Genomic DNA, 26,104 nt, shown 5'->3' with positions numbered 1-26,104 from the left:
CTACCGACTGGCTTCACACCATCCCCCGAAAGACAGAGAAGAGTCTGAACGTGGAAGGGGTCGGAGTCCCCCCAGTGAGGCCGGGTGGAGCGCACACCTCGTGGACAGAGCAGGGAGTGCAGGTCCCCCCGCCAGTCCCGACCTCTGGCTGGCCTCTCCTCCGGACTCCAGGCCCGGCTATTCGCCTGCCTTCTCAGATGTACACGACGCCCGCCCACGGGAATCCTCCTCAGAGCAAAGCCAGCACCGGGCGCAGCCCCTCTATCCGTGCCCCGGGGCTGCCCCTTCCCCAGCAGCCAGCCTCGGGGCTCAGCGCAGGGACTTGCTACCTGGCTGACAATTTAGAAACTGCCCCCTAGGGAGACAGACCCAGTCCTGAGAAAAGCTTCAGGGTTCCTGCAAGGTTTCTGCCTTTTCCATTAAACTGCTGAATCATTTTTTCATTCCAAGACGTGAGCGCTGAGTTATTTCACCTTCCATGAATGTTTTACCTGAAGTATAACAAAGTGTGCAACTTTTCACAGAGTGAGCAACCCGTAATCAGCATCTGCTCAGTAAACTGAGCCTCTGGCCCCAGAGGGGCCCCCCGCGCCCTCTCCTTGTCACCGCCCCTCCCCCGTGGCAGCCACCGTGCCCCCCCCACCCCCCCACAGCACTGACCGGTGCTGCCTGCCTCGATATTCATTAAATGAGTATTTCCCAGACCTTCAAATTAATATTTGAGTTCTATACTTACTAAATACTCTCCACAAATTAGTAAGGTTTATTCTTTCTATCCTCTTCTGTTCTCGGAGTCACTTCCTCTTAGTTGTTCTATTTTCTTACATAGATCACCTCTTTTGTGTTTACTTTCCTCAAAAGTTTGACAGCGGCTGTTCATTCGTGTTTGTGAGTAAACATCTTGGCTGATTAATAGAGGCAGTCGGCATGGCCCCTTGTGCGTCTTTCTGGGATGGGTCTCCAATTCCAGCGAGAGCCTGGAGGAAAAGCCAGGACCCAAGGCCCTTCTGACCAAGAGCCCAGAGTGCAGCCTGGCCCTCGGCTGGAAGCCTCACCGTGGGCAGGACCCCAGTGGAGGAAGCTCTGGCCTCCTCCTAGATGTCCCCAGGGCATGGGACAGCCAGCCTGTTAGGAGTTAGATGCAGTCCTGATTTCAGCATCTCCTCGTTTCACTCTGCTGCCAGGATACTCCTGCCCTGAGCTCTGCGGTTTTCCACCGGCAGTTCTGTCAGGTGTCTGGGTCTTGCGCGGCTGTCACTAGCACACCTGCCTGGCGTGCAGTCAGTTCCTGCAGGTCACCGAGCTGCCGCTGAGCTTATTCAAGGCCACAGCCTTTCAAGTACGGAGTCAGGGAGGGGTTTGGGGGGAAAGGGGGGGAATCTGTTTAGGTACAATTGGTGGGGGAATCTGTGACCATAAGGGAATTGAATCTTTCATGAATAAATGGATAATGCTTATATTATGTTCCTTTGCAATTCCATTACTTTTCTACAACAAGGTCAAAATCAAGGGTTACTGTTGAATGATACTTAAACCTTAGAATTACAACATTTTGCATTAAAACTAGAAATGGTCAATTAACTAATTGTTCAAATTTTTTTTAAAATTTTAAGCTGAGTAAACTACCATCTTTAGCAAGAATGGAGAAAATAAGGCAAAAAGAAAATAGCTAGCCCAAGGTTCCAACACTAACCACACACTTTTCCTGGAGCAGAGAGCCCGAGATGGGCCCAAGAGCTTATTTCTCTGAGTCTCTGGGGCCAACATTACTGTAGGACGGACACCAAGAAGGAGCTTATCTTCCCGGGGCTGCAAAGCAAGAACCAGGGTAATGAGTTAGTCACAGACCACGGTGCACAAAACAATAAAAGAAGAACAACTTTGTCTGGTAATGAGAGTCCCTCTGTTGCTGTAAATTAAGTGTGCTGAATCAGAACTTTTCGAGCAAAAGTACAGAGAAATTGTGAATTGGCCTAATAACTGATACAAGTAAAAACTTAGAAAACTCAGCTGGCACTGATATTTTTCTTACTTCCCTTGTAAAGATACTTCCTACATTCCTCACAGAGTAACATGTAATCAAATGCATTACATATATAACGAAGAGTAACAGATATCCAGGGTGACTATGGGTTCCCGTTACAGAAACTGCCAGTCACTCGCTAGATGGTCAGGAAAATGTGTAGTTACAATCTGGACTGAAAGTGGTCTTTGTTCTGCACATACACAAAGACCCGAGTCGAGCTGAAGTGGAAGGAAACTGAGTACACAGCACCCGACAGTGATGGTGACACGGGCCGTGTAGCCGGGGCCGTGAGCCCCGAGCCTGCAGCCCCTGGAGCAGAGCACCTTCGAGACTTCCATTCTGATTTACGTTTAAAAAGGCCCCCTGAGCTGACGGAGCGGGGGTGGAAGCAGCGGGCAGCGCGAGTCTGTGAGGGCGAGGTGGCCACACACACCTGTCCTGCTGGCCTCCTGCTCCCCAATCCCACATGGGCCACGGCTCTGCACAGGGGACCTCGGGCCGAATCAGACCCCCTTCTTACACGAGCCCAGGGTGGGGTGGCGAAAACACCCACTCCGGGAAGGAATCCAGGCGCTCTGGTCCAGAAGGTGACATGTGTGCTGCTGGCGAGCTGGCCGGAAGGCGGGCCCATCACACGGACAGGGGGTCAAGCCGGCCTCGCCCCGAGAACCGCACAGGGCTGGTGCGCGGAAGGGAAAGCCCCTTCCCCACCAATGTGCCTGGGGGAGCCAGAGGGGGACTCCAACTGCTGGTGCACACGCAGGGAAAGGGGGACACCTGGGCGGGGTGGGGGCGGCAGACGCCCAGAGGGACACGCGGCGCTTGCGTCCTGCGGGCGGCACTTTGGGCCAGGTTCATGTTCTGAGCAGCGCATGACCGTCCGGGGGCCCTGCCGCAGCAGCACCTGGAAGCGGGTGGGCAGGGGTGACAGGGACCACACCGCACGGGGTGGGGAGGATCCAAGGGCAGGTGTGAGGGGCCGGGTTCCGTGACAGGAAGGAGGATGGGTCTGCCCCGAGATACGATTTGAAGACGATGCGCAGTGAAGCCAACAATTATTTCTGAAAAATCCTCAAAAGTGTCATCAATAAAATAGGTAGACACCCACACAGAGAGGATTTTAAAAAGCAACAGGCCAATCACATCCCATAGGCTCTCAAGTGTTCAGAACACACTTTGAGGTCATGTGCATCCACAACAGGCAGTGGCTGTCCTCTCCACCTGGGACACCTCGTCCCTCTCAGGAAGCGTCCCTAGACAGTGCAGTCACCGGAAGGTTTCTCTCTTTGGCCACAAACTGCAAACCTAATTGGAGACGTGGCGCCTTCTCCCAGAATGGGGATCAGAGCCAGGAGAAGGCAACTGTGAATGAACAGCTGTGACAATGCCCGGTGGGTCCCGGGGCACCGGCCTCCACGCGGTCTCGACAGCGACCCCCATCAAAGGCTGGTCCCTCAGAGCACGAGGCTCCTGGCATGGCCGTAAGCGAGCAAATCGGGGGGTCTCTAGCAGGGCAGACCAAAGGACACAGTGAAGCAGGAGGCTCGGGACGAGACCTGTGAGCTCTGCCCCAGGAGAGGATGGAGACAACGGCAAAGGATAAAACGGAAGAAAATCTCTCTGACCTGAAGACTCCATTACCCAGATCAAAGCGTTCACAGTCGTCAGCAGGAAAAAGGAAAACCGGCCACACACCTAGGCTTTATCTGTTGAAACCTGTGAATTTTAGGGGAAAGCGATAAATTTAATGCTCCAAGGGTAAAACAAAAGGGGGTCCCAGGAAGGAAAGAAAATCGAGGTGGCTCAGTGACACAGGAGACAGGAGGATGGCTGGGGTTCTCAGGGCAGGGCCAGGCTCGAGATGTCTGCGGTCCTCAGACAAGCGGATGAAGGTGTGACCCGACGCAGAGCACCGCCCGCGCAGGCATTTTCCCAAAAATCAAACAGGAAGCAATCAACAAACAACTCTACTCTGTCCACTAAATTAAGGACATATTTCAGCAAAATGAAAAATAAACCTGAGTGTGGGATTAAAGAGAGGGGAGCCCACAGATACAGGAAACAGTGATTAGAGGAGGACGTGTATCCCTTCTCTTTCTGTCCAAACAACTGTTGATAATAGGTCTGGGGGGCTTATTAAGAAGGGCTTTTTGAAAGTTTCTAAAATTCAAGATGACATCAGAATCTAGAAGGATGAGGGTGAGAAGGACGTGGAGTGAAAACAACCCTGAGGTTGTAGTTCTTCTCCAGCTGTGACCTTTACAAATACTGATTAATTCTTCATGCTAAATTTTAATCAAATATATTTAAACCACTTTTAAAAATTTAAGAGTGGGCTTCCCTGGTGGCGCAGTGGTTAAGAATCCGCCTGCCAATGCAGGGGACACGGGTTCTAGCCCTGGTCCGGTAAGATCCCACATGCTGCGGAGCAACTAAGTCTGTGCACCACAACTACTGAGCCCATGCACCTAGAGCCCGTGAGCCACAACTACTGAGCCCGCGTGCCTAGAGCCCATGCTCAGCAACAAGAGAAGCCACTGCAATGAGAAGCACCACAACGAAGAGTAGCCCCCCGCTCGCTGCAACTAGAGAAAGCCCGCGCGCAGCAACAAAGACCCAATGCAGCCAAAAATAAATAAAATAAATAAATTTAAAAAAATAAATAAAAATTTAAGGGTAATCACTGGGGAAAACAAAATAAGCTTTAAAACTTCCAAACCACAAGCACAAAAAAAGAGAAAAAGACAATTTAATCAACTCAGCAAAAGTAAGGGGAAGAAAATAATAATGAGAAGGTATAATGGCCAGAAAGTATATGAGACAAAAGGAAGAATGAAGAATTCACACCCCGGGTCCAAACCTGGTCCCTCCTGTTTCCTCAGGGGGTCCTTCTGTCCTAGAAAGATGCGTATGTAGCATGGGGACCCCTATTCTAGACACCGGGGCAAGGAGAAAAACATCCACACCTATTCCTGCCTGGAAAACACATACACACTCATTCTTATTCGTATTTATATTCTCTCTCTCGTTTAAGGCTTCACCGTCTTGACACAAAATCAGCTCTTTTCACCAATTATCATAAATAGTCACGTGCTTTCCCCTGGCAGGCGGTGCAGCTTTCTGTCCTGGTCTGACAGCACCACGCCCCGCAACCCGACTCCCATACCGTCTCCCCAGAGACCCTCGGAACTCAGACCAGATCCGTCAGGATTCGCTCCCCGACGCTGCCTTGTTTGTTACTGTTTTTTTAAAAACATGTATTTGGTTTATTTAAGAAAGATGTTAGCTCTTATTTTTAACTCTAAAAAATTTTTTATAGATTACTTTTATTTATTTATTTAGTTGAAGCATAGTTGATTTACAATATTATGTTAGTTTCAGGTGTACAGCATAGTGATTTGGTATTTTTGCAGATTATACTCCATTATAGGTTACTACAGGATATTGGGCATAGTTCCCTGTGCTATACAGTAAATCCTTGTTGTTCATCTATTTAATACATAGTAGTATGCATCTGTTAATCCCATACTCCTAATTTATCTCCCCACCCCTTTCCCCTTTGGTAACCATAAGTTTGTTAGCTATGTCTGTGAGTCTATTTCTGTTTGTGTACAGATCCATTTGTATTATTTTTTAGAGTTCACATATAAGTGATATCATATAATATTTGTCTTTGACTTACTTCACTTAGTGTGATAATCTCTAGGTCCATCCATGTTGCTGCAAATGGCATTATTTCTTTTTATGGCTGAGTAATATTACATTGTGTGTATGTGTGTGTGTGCATGTATAGACATATATATGTATATATAGCACATCTTGTTTATCCATTCATCTGTCAATGGACATTTAGGTTGCTTCCATGTCTTGGCTACTGTAAATAGTGCTGCTATGAACACTGGGGTGTATATATCTTCTTGAATTAGTGTTTTGGGTTTTTTTTATATATACCCAGGAGTGGAATTGCTGGATCATATGTTAGTTCTATTTTTTTTAGTTTTTTGAGAAACCTCCATACTGTTCTCCATAGTGGCTGCACCAATTTACATTCCCACCAGCAGTGTAGGAGGGTTCCCTTTTCTCCACATCCTTGCCAACATTCGGTATGGGTAGACTTTGGTAACAGCCATTCTGACAGGTGTGAGGTAATACCTCATTATGGTTTTGATTTGCATTTCTCTAAAAACTAGTGATGCTGAGCATTTTTTCCTGTTAGCCATCTGTATGTCTTCTTTAGAAAAATGTCTATTCAGGTCTTCTGCCCATTTTTTGTTTGGGTTGTTTGTTTTTTTTTTGATATTGAGTTGTATGAGCTGTTTATATATTTTGGCTATTAGCCCCTTGTCAGTCATATCATTTGCAAATACTTTCTCCCAGCCCGTAGGTTGTCTTTTCACTTTGTTGATGGTTTCCTTTGCTATGCAAAAGCTTTTAAGTTTAATTAGGTACCATTAAGTATTTTTGCATTTATTTCTTTTGCCTTAGGAGACTGATCCAAGAAAATACCATATAATTTATGTCAAAGAGTGTTCCACTGGGCTTCCCTGGTGGCATGGTGGTTAAGAATCTGCCTGCCAATGCAGGGGACACAGGTTCGAGCCCTGGTCCAGGAAGATCCCACATGCCACGGAGCAACTAAGCCTGTGCACCACAACTACTGAGCCTGCACTCTAGAGCCCACAAGCCACAACTACTGAGCCCGTGTGCTGCAACTACTGAAGCCCGCGCACCTAGAGCCCGTGCTCTGCAGCAAAAGAAGCCACCGCCATGAGAAGCCCGCACACTGCAACAAAGAGTAGTCCCCGCTTGCCACAACTAGAGAAAGCCCGCGCACAGCAACGAAGACCCAACGCAGCCACAAATAAATAAAATAAATAAATTTATTAAAAAAAAAAAAGGGTGTTCCACCTATGTTCTCTTCCAGGAGTTTTTTGGTTTCAGGCCTTACATTTAGGTCCTTAAACCATTTTGAGTTTATTCTTGTGTGTGGTGTGAGGGTGTGTTCTAACTTCATTGATTTACATGCGGCTGCCCAGCTTTTCCAACACCACTTGCTGTAGAGACTGTCTTTTCTCCATTGTATATTCTTGCCTCCTTTGTTGAAGATTAATTAACTGTAGGTGTGTGGGTTAATTTCTGGGCTCTCTATTCTGTTCCACTGATCTATGTATCTGTTTTTGCACCAACACCACACTGTTTTGATTTCTGTAGCTTTGTAATATAGTCTGAAGTCAGGGCACGTGATTCCTCCAGCTTTGTTCTTTTTTCTCAGGATTGCTTTGGCAATTCAGGGTCTTTTGTGGTTCCATAAGAATTTTAGGACTATTTGATCTAGTTCTGTGAAAAAATGTCATGGGTATTTTGATAGAGATTGCATTATATCTGTAGATTTCTTTGGGTAGAATGGCCATTTTAACAATATTAATTCTTCCAATCCAAAAGCATGGGATATCTTTCCATTTCTTTGTATCACCTTCAATTTCCTTCATCAATATTTTATAGTTTTCAGGTCTTTCACCTCCTTGGTTAAGTATATTCCTAGGTATTTTATTCTTTTTGATGTGATTTTTAAATGGGATTTAAAAAAATTTTCTCTTTCTGGTATTTCATTATTAGTGTACAGAAACACAAATGATTTCGGTATAGTAATCTTGTATCCTGCAACCTTGCTGAATTCACTTATTAGTTCTAATAATATTTGGGTGGAGACTTTAGGGTTCTCTATAAAAATTATCACATCATCTGCAAATAGTGACAGTTGTACCTCTTCCCTTCCAATCTGGATACCTTTTATTCCTTTTTCTTGTCTGATTGCTGTGGCTAGAACTTCCAATACTATATTAAATAGAAATGGCAAGAGTGGGCATCATTGTCTTGTTTCTGCATTTAGCAGGAAGGTTTTTAGCTTTTCAACACTGAGTATTACGTTGGCTGTGGGCTTGTCATAAATGGCCTTTATTATGTTGAAGTATATTCCCTCTATACCTACTTTAATGAGAGGTTTTGTCATGATGGATGGTGAATTTTGTCAAATGCTTTTCCTGCATCTATTGAGATGATCATGTGATTTTTATCCTTCATTTTTTTGATGTGGTGTGTGGTGTATCGCACTGACTGACTTGTGACCTTTAAATCATCCTTGTGACCCTGGAATAAATCCAATTTGATCATGGTACATGATCCTTTTTATGTATTGTTGGATTTGGTTTGCTAATATTTTGTTGAGGATATTTGCATCTATATTCATCAAAGATATTGGCCCGGGGCTTCCCTGGTGGCGCAGTGGTTGGGAGTCTGCCTGCCAGTGCAGGGGACACGGGTTTGAGCCCTGGTCTGGGAGGATCCCACATGCCGCGGAGCAACTAGGCCCGTGAGCCACAGCTGCTGAGCCTGCGCGTCTGGAGCCTGCGCGTCTGAAGCTTGTGCTCCGCAACGAGAGAGGCCGCGATGCTGAGAGACCCGCACACCGCGATGAGGAGTGGCCCCCGCACGCCGCGGCTGGAGGAAGCCCTCGCACAGAAATGAAGACCCAATGCAGCCAAAAATAAAATAATTAATTAAAAGAAAAAAAATTTTTTTAAAAAAGATATTGGCCCATAATTTTCTTTTCTTGTGGTATCTTGTCTGTTTTGGTATCAGGTAATGGTGGCCTCGTAGAATGAAATTGGGAATGTTCCATCCTCTTCAATTTTTAGGAATAGTTTAAGAAGGATAGGTGTATGTTCTTTGTATGTTTGGTAGAATTCCCCTGTGAAGCTGTCCAGTCTTAGACTTTTGTTTTCTGGGAGTTTTTTTTTTTTTAATTACAAATTCAATTTCACTTCTAGTGATTGCTCTGCTCAAATTATCTGTTTCTTCTTGACTCCATCTTGCCAGGCTGTATGTTTCTAGAAATTTGTCCATTTCTCACTATTGTCCAATTTGTTGGCATACCATTTCTCACTAGATTGTCCAATTTTTTGGCATATAACTATTCATAATACTCTCATGATTTTTTTTGTATTTCTGTGGTATCGGTTGGTATTTCTCTTTCATTTCTTAATTTGTTTATTTGGATCCTCTTTTTTTTTTCTTGATAAGCCTGGCTAAAGGTTTATCAATTTTTTTTATCTGCACAAAACACCAGCTCTTGGTTTCATTTATATTTTCAATTGTTTTTTTTTAATCTCTTTTTATTTCTTCTCTGATCTTTATTATTTCCTTCCTTCTGCTGACTTTGGGCTTTGTTTGTTCTTCTTTTTGTAATTTTTTTAGATGGTAGCCTAGGTTGTTTACTTGAAATTTTTCTTGTTACCTGAGGAAAGCCTGTATTGCCATGAACTTCCCTCTCAAATCACTTTTGCTGCATTCCATAGGTTTTGGGAAGTTGTGTTTCCATTTTCATCTGTCTTGAAGTATTTTCTGATTTCCTCATTGACCCACTGGTTTTTTAGTAGCATGTTGTTTAGTCTCCACATGTTTCTTCGTTTCCTGTTTTTCTTTCAACAGTTATTTCAGAAACAACACTGTGGTCAGAAACAACACTTGGTATAATTTCTATCCTCTTAAATTTGTTAAGGCTTTTCTTGTGACCGAGTATGCAATCCTGGAGAACATTCCATGTGCACTTGAGAAGAATGTGTATTCTGCTGGTTTTGGATGTAGTGTCCTATAGATATCAATCAAGTCCAGGACCAAGTCTGGTCTATTGTGTCATTTAAGACCACTGTTGCCTTATTGATTTCTGTCTGATCTGTCCATTGATGTGAGGGGAGTGTTAAAGCCCCCTACTGTTATTGTATTATTGTCAATTTGTCCCTTTATGTCTGTTAGTATTTCCTTTATACATTTAGGTGCTCCTGTATTGGGTGTGTATATGTTAAGGAACAGTATATCCTTTTCTTGTATTAAGTCCCTTTATCACTATATAATGCCCTTCTTTGTCTTTGTTATAGCCTTTGTTCTAGACTATTTTGTCTGATATGAGTATTGCTATCTCCTCTTTCTTGTCGTTTCTGTTTGCATGGAATATCTTTTTCCATCTCCTCACTTTCTGTGTGTGTCTTTTACCCTGAAGTGAGTCTCTTGTTGGCAGCATATTGAAGGGTCTTGTTTAGTATCCAATCAGCCACTCTATGTCCTTGGATCAGAGCATTCAGTCCATTGACATTTAAACTATAAATATTGATAGGTATGTACTTATTGCCATTTTATTACTTGTTTTCCAGTTGTTTTTGTAGTTCTTCTCTGTTCATTTCTTCTTTTCATTTCCCTTGTGTGGTTTGATGATTTTCTTTAGTAGTATGCTTGGGTTCCTTTCTTTTTGGTTTTTGTGTACCTATTGTAGGTTTTAGATTTGTGGTTACCTTGGGGTTCCTATATGTTGACCCATAATCATAACTACTTGATTTAAACTGAGTTATTTAAGTTCAACTGCATTCTAAAAGAGCTACAATTTTTACTCTCCTCCCCCACATTTTGTATTTTTGATATATTTTACATCTTCATGTTTATCCCTTTACTGTTTATTGTAGTCACAGCTGCTTTTACATTTGTCTTTTAACTACATACTGGATTATTTAAGTGATCTTCAATCCTTACTATATATTTGCCTTTCCTATTGGGATCTCCTCTTTCCTATATATTCTTTTTTCTTTTCCATTTAGAGAAAACCCTTCAACATTTCTTTTAGGGTAAGTTTAGCATTGTCAAATTCTTTTAGTTTTGGCTTGTCTAAGAAATCCTTTATCTCTTCTTCTAAACGATAACCTTTTTGGTTAGAGTATCCCAGGTTTCAGCACTTTGAATATATCATGCCACTCCCTTCTGGCCTGCAAAGTTTCTGCAGGGAAATCAGCTGACAGACCTATCAGGGTTCCCATGTAACTGACTCCTTGTTTTTCTCTTGCTGCCTTTAGAATTCATTATCTTGAACTTTTGCCATTTTAATTATATATCTTGGTGTGGGTCTGATTGGGTTCATTTTGTTTGGGACCCTCTGTACTTCCTGTACCTGGATATCTGTTTCCTTCCTTAGGTTTAGGAAGTTTCAGCCATAATTTCGATACCCTTCTCTCTCTCTCCTCCTTCTAGAACCCCTAAAATGCGAGTGTTGGCATGTTTGATGTTATCCCAGAGATCTCGTATGTTCGTTTTTTGGTTTTGTTTTGTTTTCATTTGTCTTTCTGTGTACTGTTCTGATTGGGTGATTTCCATTATTCTATCTTCCAGATCACTTATGTGTTCTTCTGTGGCATTTAGTCTATTACTCGTGGCTTCTACAGTGCTTTTTAATCTCAGATATTGAATTATCTATTTTTGATTGGGTCTTTGTTATATTTTCTAGTTCCTTATTAAGAAGATCTGTGTTTAGAGCAATCCTCTTCCCTAACTCAGTTAGGATTTTTGTTACCAATGTTTTGAATTCTTTGGTAAATTGCTTATTTCTGTTACATTATTTATTTTTCCTGGGGTTTTTTCTTTTTTCCAATGGAGAGTAGTTCCTCTGCCTGTTCATTTTATTTAACTTTCCCTGTCTCTATGCATTTACCTGAAGCAGTTACCTATGGTGGTCCTCAAGGGATGATTCCATGTGGGGGCATCACTATGCAGACTGTTTGCCCAGTGTCTTTGCTGTGAGAGCTGGATTTGATGTGGACACCAGTCACATCTTTCCTCAGGGTATGCTGGCCACTGTCACCTTGGTAGGGGATGTGGCTGGAGATGGAGGGGCTAGAGCCTGTGCGGGGCGGGGTATGAGGTGGGACTTCCTCTCTGCTCAGTGGCCATCGCCACACTGTCAGGGGTGAGGTCAGCAACCAAGCTGCTGGAGCGGAAGCCCTGAGGGTTGGGCTCGAGTTGGCTCTGTGCCCTTGAAGTGTGTGTTTTTCTGTCTCCTGCCCTGAGTACTTTGCCCCAAGGGAGGGGGGTGCTGAAGCCAAAGGGGCTCGTGTGCTTAGAGGTCTGATGCGCTGCCTGTGTAGGCGTCTGCAGCTCTGCTCAGACACAGCCCATGGTCACATCTTTTCCCCTGTCTAGTGCTGTGCTGTGGAGTGGGCAGGGCCGGGGTGTTCACTCAGCTTGGGCTGCGGCCTGTGCCGAGGCGGTCATGGGAATTCAGGTGGCCACCTGAGTAAGCACCAACAGTGGCTGACATCACCCCACCCAGACCACACCCCAGGCCTCTGGGTCACCTGTGCATCCTCAGATCAAGTCTTTTCCCAGGTCCTGGCCGCCCTAGGTCCAGTGCCGAGGTGTGGTGTGGAGTGGGCAGGGCCAGAGTGGTCGCTCAGCTCAGGCTGGGGAGCGCAGAACAGAAGCAGACGCTAAGGCAGACCAGACCTCTCCCCTCCCTGCCTGGGGTCAGCCAGCACCCGTGCTCCTCACCAGCGGGGAGTCCAGGCTTCTCCAGCCTTTCCATCTGTCCCAGCGGCTCTCCAAGGAACAAGAGGCTTGTCTCCTACAGGCAGGACCCCAGGACTAGGACGCCCTGTCTGTGGCTCTCACGACTCACTCCCCAGGGCTGGTGTCGGCCCCGCGATCTCCCTTTTCCTCTGAGTCCCCTCCCAGGGGCACAGGTCCCGACCCGCTGCTCTTCTTCACGTCCCACCCAATTGCGTGTGTCTCCTTCTTGCAGCCTTGGTTGTACAGCCATCCTCCTGCCAGTTTCCAGCTAGTGTTCAGTGAGGACTGCTCCATGTGTGGAGGTTTCTTTGTGGAGCTCACAGGGAGGTGAGCTCACACCCTTGCTTCCCCATCTTGGCCTCTTCCTCTGTGTGCTCCTGTTTTGTGACATCGCTGGCAGTAAAACCAGCATTGTGGGGAGTCTCACCCCGTGACCCCGGGCAGCCTGGCTGTGACCCCGTGACCCCGGGCAGCCTGGCTGTGACCACGGCCCCTGGAGCTGGCGCACCGGGCCAGTCCAGCACCTTGGTCTTTCTTCTTGAGTTCTCCCAGTGCCCACGGACAGCAAACTGGGCTAGTCGAGAAGCTCAGACTCAGGGGTCCAGTGGAGAAGCCAGAACTGTCCTGAAACGTGCAGGTGCTGGATTTGAAACTAATCTGAAAAGGAGAAACGAGAGAGCTCAGGAGGCCAGGGAAGAGCATCACGTGAGCGTCCAAGGCAAAGGCTCACCACCAAGAAATTCTTTCTGAAAGTAAACGCACGCTGTTTATGCTGAAATTAAAATAAAATTCTCATTTTAACCTTGACAGCATCTTCAAAAACAGCCCACTGCTAAATCTTTAAATAAGTCTACCTAGATTTGCTCTGGTTTCCAGGAAACCTTGTTTAGTTACGTCAGCCTCTCTGCACGGCGTTCAGGTCCATTTTCCTTGCTCCCTTCCGACACTATGGTTCTCTCGCTGCAGTCACATATCGTTCTCTTTTCAACGTGGGAATGATCTGTGATAAACCGTGAAGCGAAAAAGGAACGACAAACACGACGCAAACTGTTAAACACGCAGATGCGCACCACGTGTGCACAGCCGGAGGACCAGAATGGGACCACCCACACGTGCTGGGTGCTCCCCTGTCCCGGGCACTTACTAACTGCGGGACCCGCTGTGAGAAAGTTTTGAGGGCTTTGCTGTGGGGCCCATTTCAAAGGAGTGTGGCCTCCCAAGACCTTAAGACACTGACACCCCCCCCCCTCCAGACTTCTGCTGTTCGAATCCTTTCGTCTGTGACGACACCCGCCGTGGTACCTGTGGGCCCCAGGCTTTGGGGTCAGAGATGATACCGGGGAGGAAGAAGGAAGAGCAGATTCTTTCCTTATTTATAATTTCACGTTTTTAACAAATATATGTGGAGTAGCGCCAACTGAAACACTATTTTTCCACATGTTTTCACAGATACAGATGCACTTCATATACCTATGATGTGATAAAACACATTTGACTTTCACAGGTGAGCTATCCTTTCAACACCTTGGAATATTCCTTTAGCGAAATGGTCCTGTCTGTTTAGGCTGCAGTGGTGGAGCGACAGTGCTTAGTAAGTACCACGCAACAGGGCACTAGCCAGCAACGATTTCTGAGCACCTCCTGCACGCTGCGTGTTTCACACACGATGTTTTCAGTGGCTATGAACGTAAGAGACAAGTGACGGCTGTAATGAAACAAAGCACTCTCTCCTCAAATGTAGAACACAGACTAAGCAGGGAAAATTATTTTCTGACTCGTGAGAAATTTACACGCCAACACACACCAAAGTACTCTTACGTCGTATCTACCAGTGGAAGTTCAATGGGTGTGGATGCTACAATTTCAACCATCAAATTTTATCAGTCTGTTTTCTTTTTCTTAAAAGATGACGGTTAAAGTTAGAGAGTAAAATTTGATCCAAAACAACTTTTGTTTTTCTCCGTTCCTGTGTAATTCATGTGCTCTAAGAGATATGCTTTCAAATAAAGTTCCACGTTGCTTTGCTTAGTTAGAGATGGGCTAGTAGCAAGACCACAGACCACGGCAAAACACACGCACACCAACAGGCATTCTAGTTCAGGGTTACGGTTTTAGTTCTAGCTTAAAAAAGTAGGTAAAGCGATATTTCCAAAAGGATAAAAATACCTTAACTGTGTCCTTTTAAATAAAGGTGACCTGAGAAGTTAGGACCCTTGAATTCAAAAGCTCTTGTTCACTTTACTGTTAGCCACTGACACTCTAAAAGAGAAATAACAAACAACTGGTAGCACAGGGCACGCTGGGCAGGGGCAAGTCCCCACCGAGAGACATCACCGCTCGTCACGGGCACACACACCCCACCGCCAACCTCTGCGAGCAGGCCCGGGAGTGCAGCGCTGGCCGCCTGCAGGGCTCATCGCTGTGCTGACGTACCCTGCGGGCCTGGCCCAGCTTCACCTCGGGTGGCCGCTGCCTGCGGGACCTTCACAGCATCTGTGAGCCTCTGCTACCGACACAGGACTTGAACACGCCAGTACGGGTGAAAGGAAAGCACGCAGGTGCCGAGCCTGGGCTCTAGTTTCCCCATAAACGGCAAGGTTTTCAATCAGCTAGAGAGAGTAATCTCGAGGGACTCACTCAAATGACCCATCGCCTTCCACTCCGGCCCAGCCTCCCCCATAGCCTCAGGGCAGCCTCTCTCTGGTGCTTCCCTCCTAAGACTCAGAGGCTGCAAAATCGGTGCGTGGGACAGAGGAAGGCGGCCGCCCCGGAGATACTTGCCGCTGAGCAGAGGCTTGTTGAGGGTGTACAGGGCGGGCAGGTCCTCTATGTTGGAGATGCGCTGGTACATGGCCCTGGAGAGGTGGTCCCCGTGGTAGAGGCTGCCCAGGATGATGCTGGAGACGTAGATCGGCTCCACAAAGACGCTGAGCAGGGCGCCCTGGATGCCCACCACGTTCCACCTGAAGGCAGAGGGACAGGCCCCTGAGTGCGGCGCCCCGGCCCGCGCCCTCCACCGCGGCGCGCCACGCGGCCCGCGCGCTCTGTGCAAGTGTCAGCCAACCGCAAGAGGGCAGCGGTTAAAAATAACCCACTTCGCAGCTTGAAATTTTTAAAAATCTGCTTAAAAACTATCTTCTGCAGGCACGATCTTTGCCTTTATGTTTCCCATGATGACACATTTACTAAAGATTAGCTCTGAAAAGGTATCAACCAGCCACGTTTCTGGCGAGAAAAATCAAAAGGAAAAATAAATCTTTATTTTATTACTTCTAATAAATACAGAGGTAGCTGTAGAGGAGCCCCCGGAGGCCGGGAACTGATTCTTTCCTGCTCCCTGGAGGCGGGGCCGACCGCCCTGACCCTGCGTTTGGCTGGCGTGTGTGAGGCCCCCCGCTCACACCACCAACCCTCCAGGGCTTCGCTCTGACGCCACCTCACAGACACGCCGCTGCCCGAGTCCCTCCACACAGCAGGAGGGCCGCTCTCCCGGCCGTGGCAGTCCACGTCCAAGCACCCGCGCTGCCGGGCACTGAGTCCGGGCAGCTGAGGGGCGCAGCCCACGCGCCCCTGGAGCCAGCGGGCCGTCCTATGGGGACAAGCAGCAAGAAGGCAAACAGGTGAACCAAGAATTAAAAACTGAGGGAAATCATCGTGAGGGAAGGCAGAGTCCCCGAGGAAGACGGTGGGTGCCGACTTCAGGGAGGGTCCCGGAGGGGACACGGCCAGGCAGGGAGCAAGCGACGGGGAGGCCGGGTGGTCCTGGGGGAGGGGCAGCGGGGGCTCTTGCATCTCAGGCGGGGAGCCCAGCACAGGGCCCACCAGGTCCGCACCCCAGACCGCAGGGGAGCTGCCCCCACACGGCACGTGTCGGCAGTACGTGGGGACGGGGCTGAGGCCTGGGGGCCGGCAGACCCTGACAGGACTGGGGGCGTGAAGGCAAGGCCCAGGCTCCGCCCTCAGAGCCCCGGCCGGCCCTGCCCGGGTCCACTCTCACCAGCTGCACCGCGGTGCCCGGTGGATCCGCGCCAGTAAGCGGGGCGGACGGCCCAAACTTCTGAGCTGCCCAGCCCGTGCTCCGCGGCTCAGGCCAAACCTGTCACCGGCCTGTGGCCAGCAAACCTGCGGGACCTCCTCTCGGAACAGATCAGGGGCCGCCGTCACAGCCGCAGCTGGACCCGGGTCAGGTCACCTCCCTGCCCACCTCACCGCCCCCTCCCACGGGGAGCCAGCAAACACGGCCCCCACCCCCGGGGCCCCTCCCGGACAGTCGCACGTGACCCTGTGGAAACCCAGGCCAGGCCACTCCTCAGCGCAAACCCTCCCACCCACCCCATCTTCTCCCCAGGAAGTGCCACCTTTCCAGTGCCCGCCAGCCTCTCTGGCCTGGTACCTCCCCCCACCACTCCCCGTGCTAGGCTGTGCGGCCGCAGTGCCCCCACCTTGGTCTCTGCAGAGTCCCTCTTGTGGCGGCCCTCCCTCAGCCGCCACCGGAGCCCACCTGGCCCCCCCCCAGCTTCCTGCAGCACTTACGTGTGCCGCCACCCGCCCTCCCGTGCATGCACTCCATGTGGCGGGGGACTGGTCTGTTTAGTTCACTGGAAATACCCCAGCACTTAACCTACACGCCTGGCATACACAGATCAATACGTGCTGAATGGACAAATCCTCAGATTCCTACATCCCAGCCCTCCCACCCTCTAAAGCGGAAATGAAAACACAGGTTTTCCTATCTAGCGAGGAAAAGCCTGAAAGATTCGGTGCTTACAAAAACCACAGGGCACCCTTTCTTATGTAAATCAGAAGCTTCTTTGTGGGTTTAGGCCGTACTAAGCTGAATTCAGACCCCTGGGGCAAACTTGAAAACAGCAATCCTGCGGAAACCTATACTCGTTACAAGCCATTAGCTCTGAACACATGCTTCGCGGAGAACTCTGGGCGTGCGACTGCTCTGCGGAGGCCCTGGTGGGCAGTGGTCTGGCTGGTGGGCAATGGCCTGGCACACCGGCCACTCCGCTGCAGCTCTCGCCAGTGAGCCTCCCAGGGAACAGCGAGGACGTGCACGCGTAGGGTGTGCGCCCTGCAGCCCGCCGCCCCAGGGCAGCCCCCTGTGAAGACTGGAAACGGGCCCCACCCCACGACCCCGCCTCACAGGGGCTGCAGTGCTGGTGCCCCTGCACACAGGCGTCTGCACACAGGCAATCCCTCCTGCTCTGTCCCTTCTCGGAGGACGGGCTTCAGAGCATGGTCGTGCTGTCACGTCCCCCGATCTGGGGGGGCACAGCCAAAACCCCCCTTCGCCCTCCTGGCCCACTTCTGAGTCTGCGCCCACACAGTGAAGGTGGCGGACCCCCAGCGCTCTGAACAGTCGAGCTGCTGCCCTCGGGCAGGTGGTCTCTGCTCCCCCCACCTCCGGGCTCAGCAGTGCCGAGACCTCCCTCCCTCCCTCCCTCCCACGCCCGGCCCAGCCGACAGAACTCACCCAGAGGCGGGGAGCCCCCCGCGGGCCCCTCCCACCCCGCGCCCCACGCTGCTCCCGGGACTGCCCTCCAGATGGACCCCGGCAGCAGGGCTCACCTCCCCCACCCCAGCCCGCCGTGGCCTCACTCCAAAGCCCGCCCACTGCCCTGTCCCCATCTGGAACCATCTGGGGGAGGTGGCCCTGCCCCTCTGCAAGACCCAGGTCAGCCCTCCCCGCACCCGCTGTGGGACTTCCGTAGGGACGGGGCGGCCCAGGGACTCTTCAGTCCCCCACGGCAGCGGCGGGAGGGGCGTGTGGGGAGCCGGCCGCCTCGTGGCGCCACCCGGCCATTTGCTGGTGTGACACTGAGCGACTAGCGCCTTTCAGCCACGTGGGGCTCGTGCTGACCAGGTGACTCGAGGAAGGGGCTGGTGGCCAGGGGGACCAACCACAAGATTAGAGGGTGGTTCCGGGAGGGGAGAGGGGCTGGGGTTGAGTTAATCACCAAGGACCAAGGGTTCAATCCGTCTGCACAGAGACCCCTGAGGACAGGGCTGGAAGCTCCCCAGGCTGAGGCGTGGGCCCCTCCTCCCACGCACCCTTTCCACCTGGCTGATCCGTGAGCCTTCCTAGCAACCTACTGAACCCACGGACGGTCGATCTGGGACCCTCGGTTTGCAGCCAACTCAGGTGTGTGTGGGAACCTGCCGCCCAACCCCAGCCCCGTGTCTGAGAGGGCGCAGCTTCACGGGCCTGCCGAGCGCTAACCCTGGGTGGGGGGGCCACAGGGTCGGGAAGGGGGCGGGCCAGGGCACTTGTCCCCACGCTGTCCCTTTCCTCCTGCCTTGCGTCTGCTTATTCTTCGAGATGACGACCATCGTACACAGTGAAAGGCACAGATCTTAAGGGTTCGGGTCCCCCCGTTTTGACTTTTATGTGCATGGGTGGAACCCCCATTTCAGTGAGATGGAACGTTCACAGCCCCCCAGCAAAGGCCCTTCCAGTGTATGCCTCTGACTTGCTGAGCTGTGGGAATTATCTTTACAAACCTTTTGCTGGTTACGTGAGTCAGATCTCTTTTCCCAGTGTGTGGCTTTTCTTTCCAATGTATCTATGGGGGTTTTGGTAAATAAGTTTTAAAATGTCAATATGGTCAAATTGATTCATGTTTTTCTTTCTCATTTGGGCTTTCTGTGCCCTGTTGAAGAAGCCCGCTGAGGCGGAGGCCCGCCAGCAATGCCGGGCACCACGGTGCAGCCCCGGGTCTTTATCTGTCAGCAGGTGCCTCTGCGCACATGGCCCTGGCTCAGGATGGACGCCAGCCGGGTCACCTCGTCCACGAGTCCCCCACGTGGCACAGACCGCAGCTGCAGCCCCGCGTCCCTTCCCTTCTGAGCAACAGGGCCTCCATCCCCCTCCAGACGGCAGCTAACCCAGGCTCCTCTGCAAGGAGACGCGGCCGCACGCCAGGTCCTCGGTGGTGAAACGCAGCTGCCCTGCCATCCCGAGCCGCTGGAGGCCTGCCCGTCTGGCCCTCCTGCTGCTGGGGATTTGGCCATCTCTGGGCACCGGGAAGACCCTGAGGACAGGCGACACAGTGGCGGCGCAGGAGGACGGAACCTGGCCTGGGGGTGACCAGCCGACCACAGCAGCTCCGGGTGACCTGTTCCCAAACTTGATTTCCATGAGAGATCAATAAACTTCTATCCAGTTACGTTTTCTCCTCAGTGTAGGCAAACCTGCTCACCACTGGGGCACCACGTACCCAGATGTCCCTCTCCAGGTCTGTGCTCTACGACACCTCCTGCTGCCTTTACCACTCAGCTTGACGCGGTTACTTTTCCACTTGAGTGTCAAGTGCTATGAAAAACGATGAGATTTTGATTGAAGTTATAGATTTGGAAAAAAACGATCAAACTATTAGAAGTACGATTGGATTCGGTGTAAATGTGAGTGTGTTTATAATTGAGAATGGCTTGTCATTTTGTTTTCCTTCCTGGTCTGGTTTGGGGATACAGGTGGTAGGCAGCCCACAAAATGAGCTGGGGTTCTTCCCCTGCTTTCCTAATCTGTAGAAATGATTATATAAACAGGGATTGCTGCCCCCCGCCGCCCTCCAAATGCAGAGCCTCTCACAGAAAAGCCTCCTGGGAGACCTGCGTCCTCTTTTCCACAGCCACCTCTTTGACTTGCTTCAATTTATCTACTTCTTGGGAGTGGGGGGTGACTGGTTTAATTAATGGCTAGAATTCCATTCAAATTTTCTACCTATGCTTGAGTCAATTTTACGAATGTACACTTTTCTAAAAAGTTTTCATTTCATCTCAGTTGTAAAAGATATTGGTAACGCAGTGTCCGTAATTCTCACTGTAACTACCTGAGCACATTTCCGTTCCTGCTGAATCCCTGACCACCCGCTTTTCTTCCCCTAATCTGGCTTGGCTGGGCCTTGTATCTTGGTCACACTTGCCCAAGTTCTGTCGATCTCACTATCTTTTTCAAAGAAGCAGCACTGGGTTTCGTTGCTCCTCGCTGCTCATCTCTGTTGCATCTAATAATAATTTCTGGTCTTTATCGTTTTCTTTTTTTCTACTTATGTGGATTTGTTCATTGTTCTCTTTCTGACTCAGTAGCTGTGGGGCTTTCTGTCACTTACTTACGACCATTTCCTAACTTCCACTGCGACCTCCTCTTCCGTGAGCTGCTGAGGGGTAGCTAACACACAGTGCCCTGCACGTGGTTCAAGCACAGGATCTGGGGAGTCCTGATGTTTATACACGCCTGAGACCACCCCAGAGTCTCCTCACACCTTGCTCTAGGCCTTCCTCCTGCCCCCTCCTGCTCTGGCCCCCTATCCCTGGGCAACCACTGATCTGCTTTCTGTCACTGTCTTGAAATTTACAGACAGGGAATCACACAGTAAGCACTCCTTTGGTTTCCCGTACTCTGCAGAGCTATTCTGTGATGTGCCCACGTTGCACTGACCGTACATCACGGTTTATTCTGTCCCTCGCCTGAGCAGGGCCCCGCGGCACAGACACACCCCCTGCTTACCCCTGTTTATAGACTGACAGCAGTTCGGGCTGCTTCCAGCTTTTGACTTGTACAGGGAAGCTGCTGGGAGCACTCCTGTGGGAGTCTCTGTGGACACTGCTTCCCTTTCTCTCGGGAAGCAGGAGTAGAGTGGCTGGGGCACACGGCTGCCAAGCTGTCCTCAGAAGTGGTTGCAGCATCGGCCCCCAGCCTGGGGGGATGGTGCTCCAGCTCCTGGGGTCCCCGCCATGCTGGGCAGGGGTCTAGCCTTAGAGTCAAGCATGTGCCTTCACAGCCCTCCTGCACTCCCCGTGATTAACGACGTGGAGCGTCTTCTCATGTGCTAATTTGACATCTTTTTTGGTGAAGTGCCCATTAAAATATTTTGCCCATTTTAAAAATTGTTTTTTCCCCTTGTTGGGTTTAGAGGGTCTTTATATATTGTGGATACAGGTCCTTTATCAGATATATGATTTGTAAATATTTTCTTCCAGTTGGTGACTTTATTTCTCATTCTTTTAACAGTGTCTTTCAAAGAAGTAATTTTTAATTTGATGAGGTCCAACTTATCACTTTTTCCTTTCATGGAGAGTGCTTCTGGTATTGTGTCTAGGAAATTGCCTATCCCAGTTGCCAGGATTTTCTCTTGTTTTCTTCTAGAACTTTTACACATTTAGGTCTATGACACATTTTCAGTTAATTTTTGTATATGGTGCAAAATATCAGGTTCATTTTTTTTGTTTTTACATAGGGATGTCCAATTGTCCCAGCACCATTTGTTAAAAAGACTGTTCTTTCTCTACTGAATTGGCTTTGAACCTTGGTCAAAAATCATTTGTGACCGACAATAAACATGTAGAACTTGAAATTAAAAACACAATACCATTTACAGTAACACCTCCCAAAATTAAATATTTAGGTACAAATCTAACAAAATATATTCAAGACCTATATGAGAAAAACTATAAAACTGACAAAAAAATCAAAGAACTAAGTAAATGGAGAGATAGTCCATGTTCATGGATAGGAAGACTCAATAGTGTCAAGATGTCAGTTCTTCCCAACCTGATCTATGGATTCAACACAAACCCAATCAAAATCCCAGCACAGTATTTTGTGGATGTTGACAAACTGATTCTAAAGTTTATATGAAGGAGCAAAAGACCCAGAACAGCCAATACAACACTCGAGAACAAAGTTGGAGAACTGAGACTATCTGACCTCAAGACTTACTATGAAGCTACAGTAATTGTGATATTGTGATTCATCAGAAAAGTATACTTGGTCATTCAGATGACCAAAAATATATTTTTCTTATATGTATTTGGTCTTCTTCTGGGGTTCCTGGCTCATAGTTCCCAAACCCTTGGCATTTCCTAAGTGATTAGAGCCATGAAGGTGTCTTATGTTAATGAGGTGAATTCTGTCACCCACCTAAGGATGGGGGCTGGTTGTCTGTCGAGCCAACTACGTGATTATAGAAGGTGGGAACTTTCAGTCCTGCCCCCCTGATCTCCTGGGAGGGGAGGGGGCTGGAGGTTGAGTTCAAATACCAATTGCCCATGATTTTAATCAACAGTGCCTTTGTAGTGAAACCTCCATAAAAACCCAAAAGGACAGGGCTCAAGAGCCTCTGCCCACGGAGACCCCACCTTTATCCCCTCAAGGTGGCACCCGAAGCACCTGTTTAGAACCTCAGTCCTTCAGAGAATCTGTGGAACACATGAGGTAGGAAATGGGTGCAGGTGTTTCTGGAAACGGCAGCATGCACCCCAGGTACTCGGCAGGGTGGGGGGGTGCTTACCGCGCCATCTTGTCACTGCAGGACATGGTGAGCAGCCGCTCCCCTTGCAGCACCCCATCCCACGTCTGGATGCTGGCATTCGAGCGGACTGGGATCGTCCCCTCACCAGACTCTATTTTCGTCCGCAGCTGTCCTCGGGCTTTACGATTCGGATGCCTGTCTGCTGGTTCTAAGACAGAAACATAAGATCCTCTTGAGAGGGTCCATCTCTCAAGGTGGTTAAGTTGACCATATACTTAACTCACTGAAAAGCACGTCTAACAACACCTTATCAATTCAAAATACACTTTACACTTATGTGTGCATATGTTTATGCTATATACACATAAGATATGTGTGTACAATGTAAGTACATAAAATTGGACAGGAGGGTATACTACAAACCAAATTCATGAAGGTGGTCTCCTTAGTGGTTGGGAGAAAAGAGGGCTTCCATTTTAATCAAAATGATTTATTTCTATCATTAGAAACGAGCTGAAGCAGACAGGACAAAATGCTAACATTTGCTAATTCTAGGTGATGGATATTTGGGTATTTGCTATATTTCTTTGCTGTATATTTAAATTTTCAAAAATAAATCTATAACGATGCAGAAATAAATTCATAGGAAGCATTCACAAACATCCAGAGTGATTATCTCCGGGTTATATGAATATGGAGTGATTTAAATTTTCTTTTTTATGTTTTAAAAATATTTAGCAACTTTCTACAGTGGGTATAGGTTGCTTTTATAATCAAGAAAAATAATGTAATCAAATGTTCTATTTGGAATAAATAACGCTTAAGCTTGTGAGAAGGGATGTGGGTACAAACTCCTATGAAACAAGAGTGAGCACAAGGGAGGACGGAGGGCGCGTGGTGGCCACCAGCCTGCACCTGCTTTTCTAATTCGATTACACACTCATTAAACTACGGCTCCCCAGAAACACGGACGATGACGTACACTTCCCATTCAGACACAGGTATCACCCAAATTTAAAAACTGAAAACAATTTTCATCTAATATCCTCACTCTATTCTAATTTCTCATGAGAATCCACATTTTCATTCATTAAAAGGTCAACTTACTGAGAAGAAAAACCTCATGTTTTTATATATTCCTACCAGGTCCACATCCAAGGTTGAAATTTTTAAAGAAGAAAGGATATTAATGTAGGTTTATCCTTTTCTCTGTTATAGCACAGTCGTGAATTTTCTTGAGACACTGTGGCCGTGGACGAGCCTGATGCCATACCTTCCAGGACGGGCTCGTGTGGTGAGAAGATCCTGGCATCTCCACAGGGGGAGGTGCTGATGTACAGATGGAACCGGACGTTCTCCTTCAGCTTAAATCCTCCCCGCTCGGATTTCTCAAAGATGGACCTTTTTTGATCATCTTTGCTACTGAAAGGAAACGAGTTGCAAAGATAAACTTTAAAGCTGAATACAGTCAAAATTTAGTCTGTCATAGCTTACGATGATTTTCAAAGGCCAGTGTTTTCAACGGGGTAAGACAAGCTTGGACTGGGGTACTTATTTTATATGTTAATGATAATTAGCACAGCTCCTGTCTGCTCACCAATGGGACAAGCCATCAATACCCAAGTGACCTCTCCTCCTCATTCATGACCTCAGAACAGAAAGGAAGCATGTCAGACGCGGCCTGTGGTGAGAGGCAGTCAGGTCCACGGTCGGCCGTTCCGGGCACAGTGGCTGGGGCAGCACTGCCCACCTTCCCGGCACTTACTTCTGCATAAAACGAAAGCTTGGGGTCTGAAACACAGACATGGCCCCTCTGACTACACGTGTGGCGTGTATGTACATGCGAGTGTGTGTGTTATAATTCAGCTTCACGGGGAAATGGGATCCAACCTCACTGTTACCCAGAAAGTTACTAGGTTGAGAATTTTTCAGTGCTTACAGAAGCAGTGGAGAGTTTTGCAATACATTCTGATGAGAGGACAATTAAAAAAAAAAAACAAAAAACAGCTTCCTTTACTTATTTACTTGCTAAACTTACTTTAAGTAAAGCTCAAGTTGTGTGTAAAGAAATCTAAGCAAGGATCTTCGAGATATGATTTCTGCGTGGCAGTCGTTCAGCGCAAGGCCGCGATCACTCATGTACTCGCCGTTAATACACTTTGTTCCTGTGGAAACGCTGATCACCTTGGCATCCTTCACATCTGTGCCTGAAAAACAGAAGAGAAATCGTTCCTCGCTATTCCTTGCCACGCCCGGGCTGGACCCGCATTCCCAGGGACTGACCTGGGAGACGTCAGCTCATTTTCACACCCTGCTACTGACCCTCACCTGGGTGCTGCTAACGGGCCCCCCGAGCCTTGCTTTGCACATTCTGGGAGGGTAGCCCTCCCCACTCTTGCGTGTCAAGATTCTACTTGGAAAGTTACTTCCCCTGGAACGCACTAGTCCTTTCTTGAACATTCCCCAGTGGACACGGGGGAGCACTGTGTAGAGGTAGACAGACTGGCCTGGTAATGAATCCTGGAAGTAACATCAAAGCACTGCAGAGGCTGGGAGGACTGCCTGACACTCACCCCGGGGGCCCAGGAGTCATGCAGTGGGCTGTCTAGCGGTCTGGCACCGTTAACTGCACAGGGAGTGAGTGCAGCCAACAGCACTGGGGAAACCTCGGGAGCCATCACTCTGATATGCAGGTGTCGACAGACAGACCACGTACGACAGGGTGCAGGCCCTGCGCGCAGCCTGTCGGGGAAGGTACCTCACTTCCCTCCCATGTCCTCCGAGGCCCATCCTACCATTGTCTCCATTTGCAGATGAGGGGACTGAGGCACAGGGCCATTAAAGTCGGCCTGGGGATTTGAACCAGGTCTCCTGACGTCAGGACCACATGCCACGTGCAGTGTGGTGCTGCCTTCAGGCGTAAACCGTGGCTTCGAGCGGAGGGTCCCAAGTGCAACACACACTATGGGGCAAAATACACCCACGAGGTAACGCGCCCCTTCTGAGGCGGTTAAAACACCTGGATGAAAAACCACAGGCTCGCTCACTCCCATCGCCAGGAAGGGCAGCGCCTTGCTTAGGAAACTACGTCATCCAGCAGCATACGCGTTCACCTTTACGTGTGTACAAGATGACAGCAAGGAGATGGAGGGAGAAGAGGGAGAAAACACAGGCAGCACACATCAGAATAAACACTGAAACCCAAGTTACTGTTCAGAGCATTCCTCCTACCCGTCAGACAGCTCTCAGCTGTGCCAAGGTAAAGACACAGCAAGGAAATGAGATCCTGTCCTCTAGGGCATGGGGGGCGATCAGCGCTGAGGGTCACAGAATCAGGTCCTGTCCGTGATCAGAGGTGAACCACGCCTCAGGAGAAGGGGACGGGCAGTCGCCCCATGGGAACCGGGGTTGCCCCTGCCCGCCAGGTGTAGACAGA

General features: G+C 48.9%; 1 protein-coding gene across 9 annotated transcripts in view; it reads right to left on the bottom strand.

Annotated features, from left to right (window-relative positions):
• ADARB1 (adenosine deaminase RNA specific B1) overlaps positions 1 to 26,104 on the bottom strand; it is a 118,329-nt gene that overhangs the window by 6,770 nt on the left and 85,455 nt on the right. For 4 of the 9 annotated variants that reach the window (XM_057545393.1, XM_057545400.1, XM_057545394.1 and 1 more), the window contains 3 exons: positions 24,707 to 24,875; positions 23,942 to 24,090; positions 22,708 to 22,876 (listed from right to left, as the gene is read on the bottom strand). In XM_057545393.1, the coding sequence (XP_057401376.1) occupies positions 22,708 to 22,876; positions 23,942 to 24,090; positions 24,707 to 24,875 (487 nt within the window). Of the gene's footprint in view, positions 1 to 14,575; positions 14,669 to 15,190; positions 15,373 to 22,707; positions 22,877 to 23,941; positions 24,091 to 24,706; positions 24,876 to 26,104 lie in introns of all 9 variants that reach the window. The other 5 variants (XM_057545397.1, XM_057545399.1, XR_009008149.1 and 2 more) reach the window with 4 other exon arrangements.

The sequence above is a fragment of the Balaenoptera acutorostrata genome, chromosome 4 (genome assembly GCF_949987535.1).
Source record: "Balaenoptera acutorostrata chromosome 4, mBalAcu1.1, whole genome shotgun sequence".
NCBI lineage: Eukaryota > Metazoa > Chordata > Mammalia > Artiodactyla > Balaenopteridae > Balaenoptera > Balaenoptera acutorostrata.
This window is presented reverse-complemented; position numbering and strand designations above follow the sequence as displayed.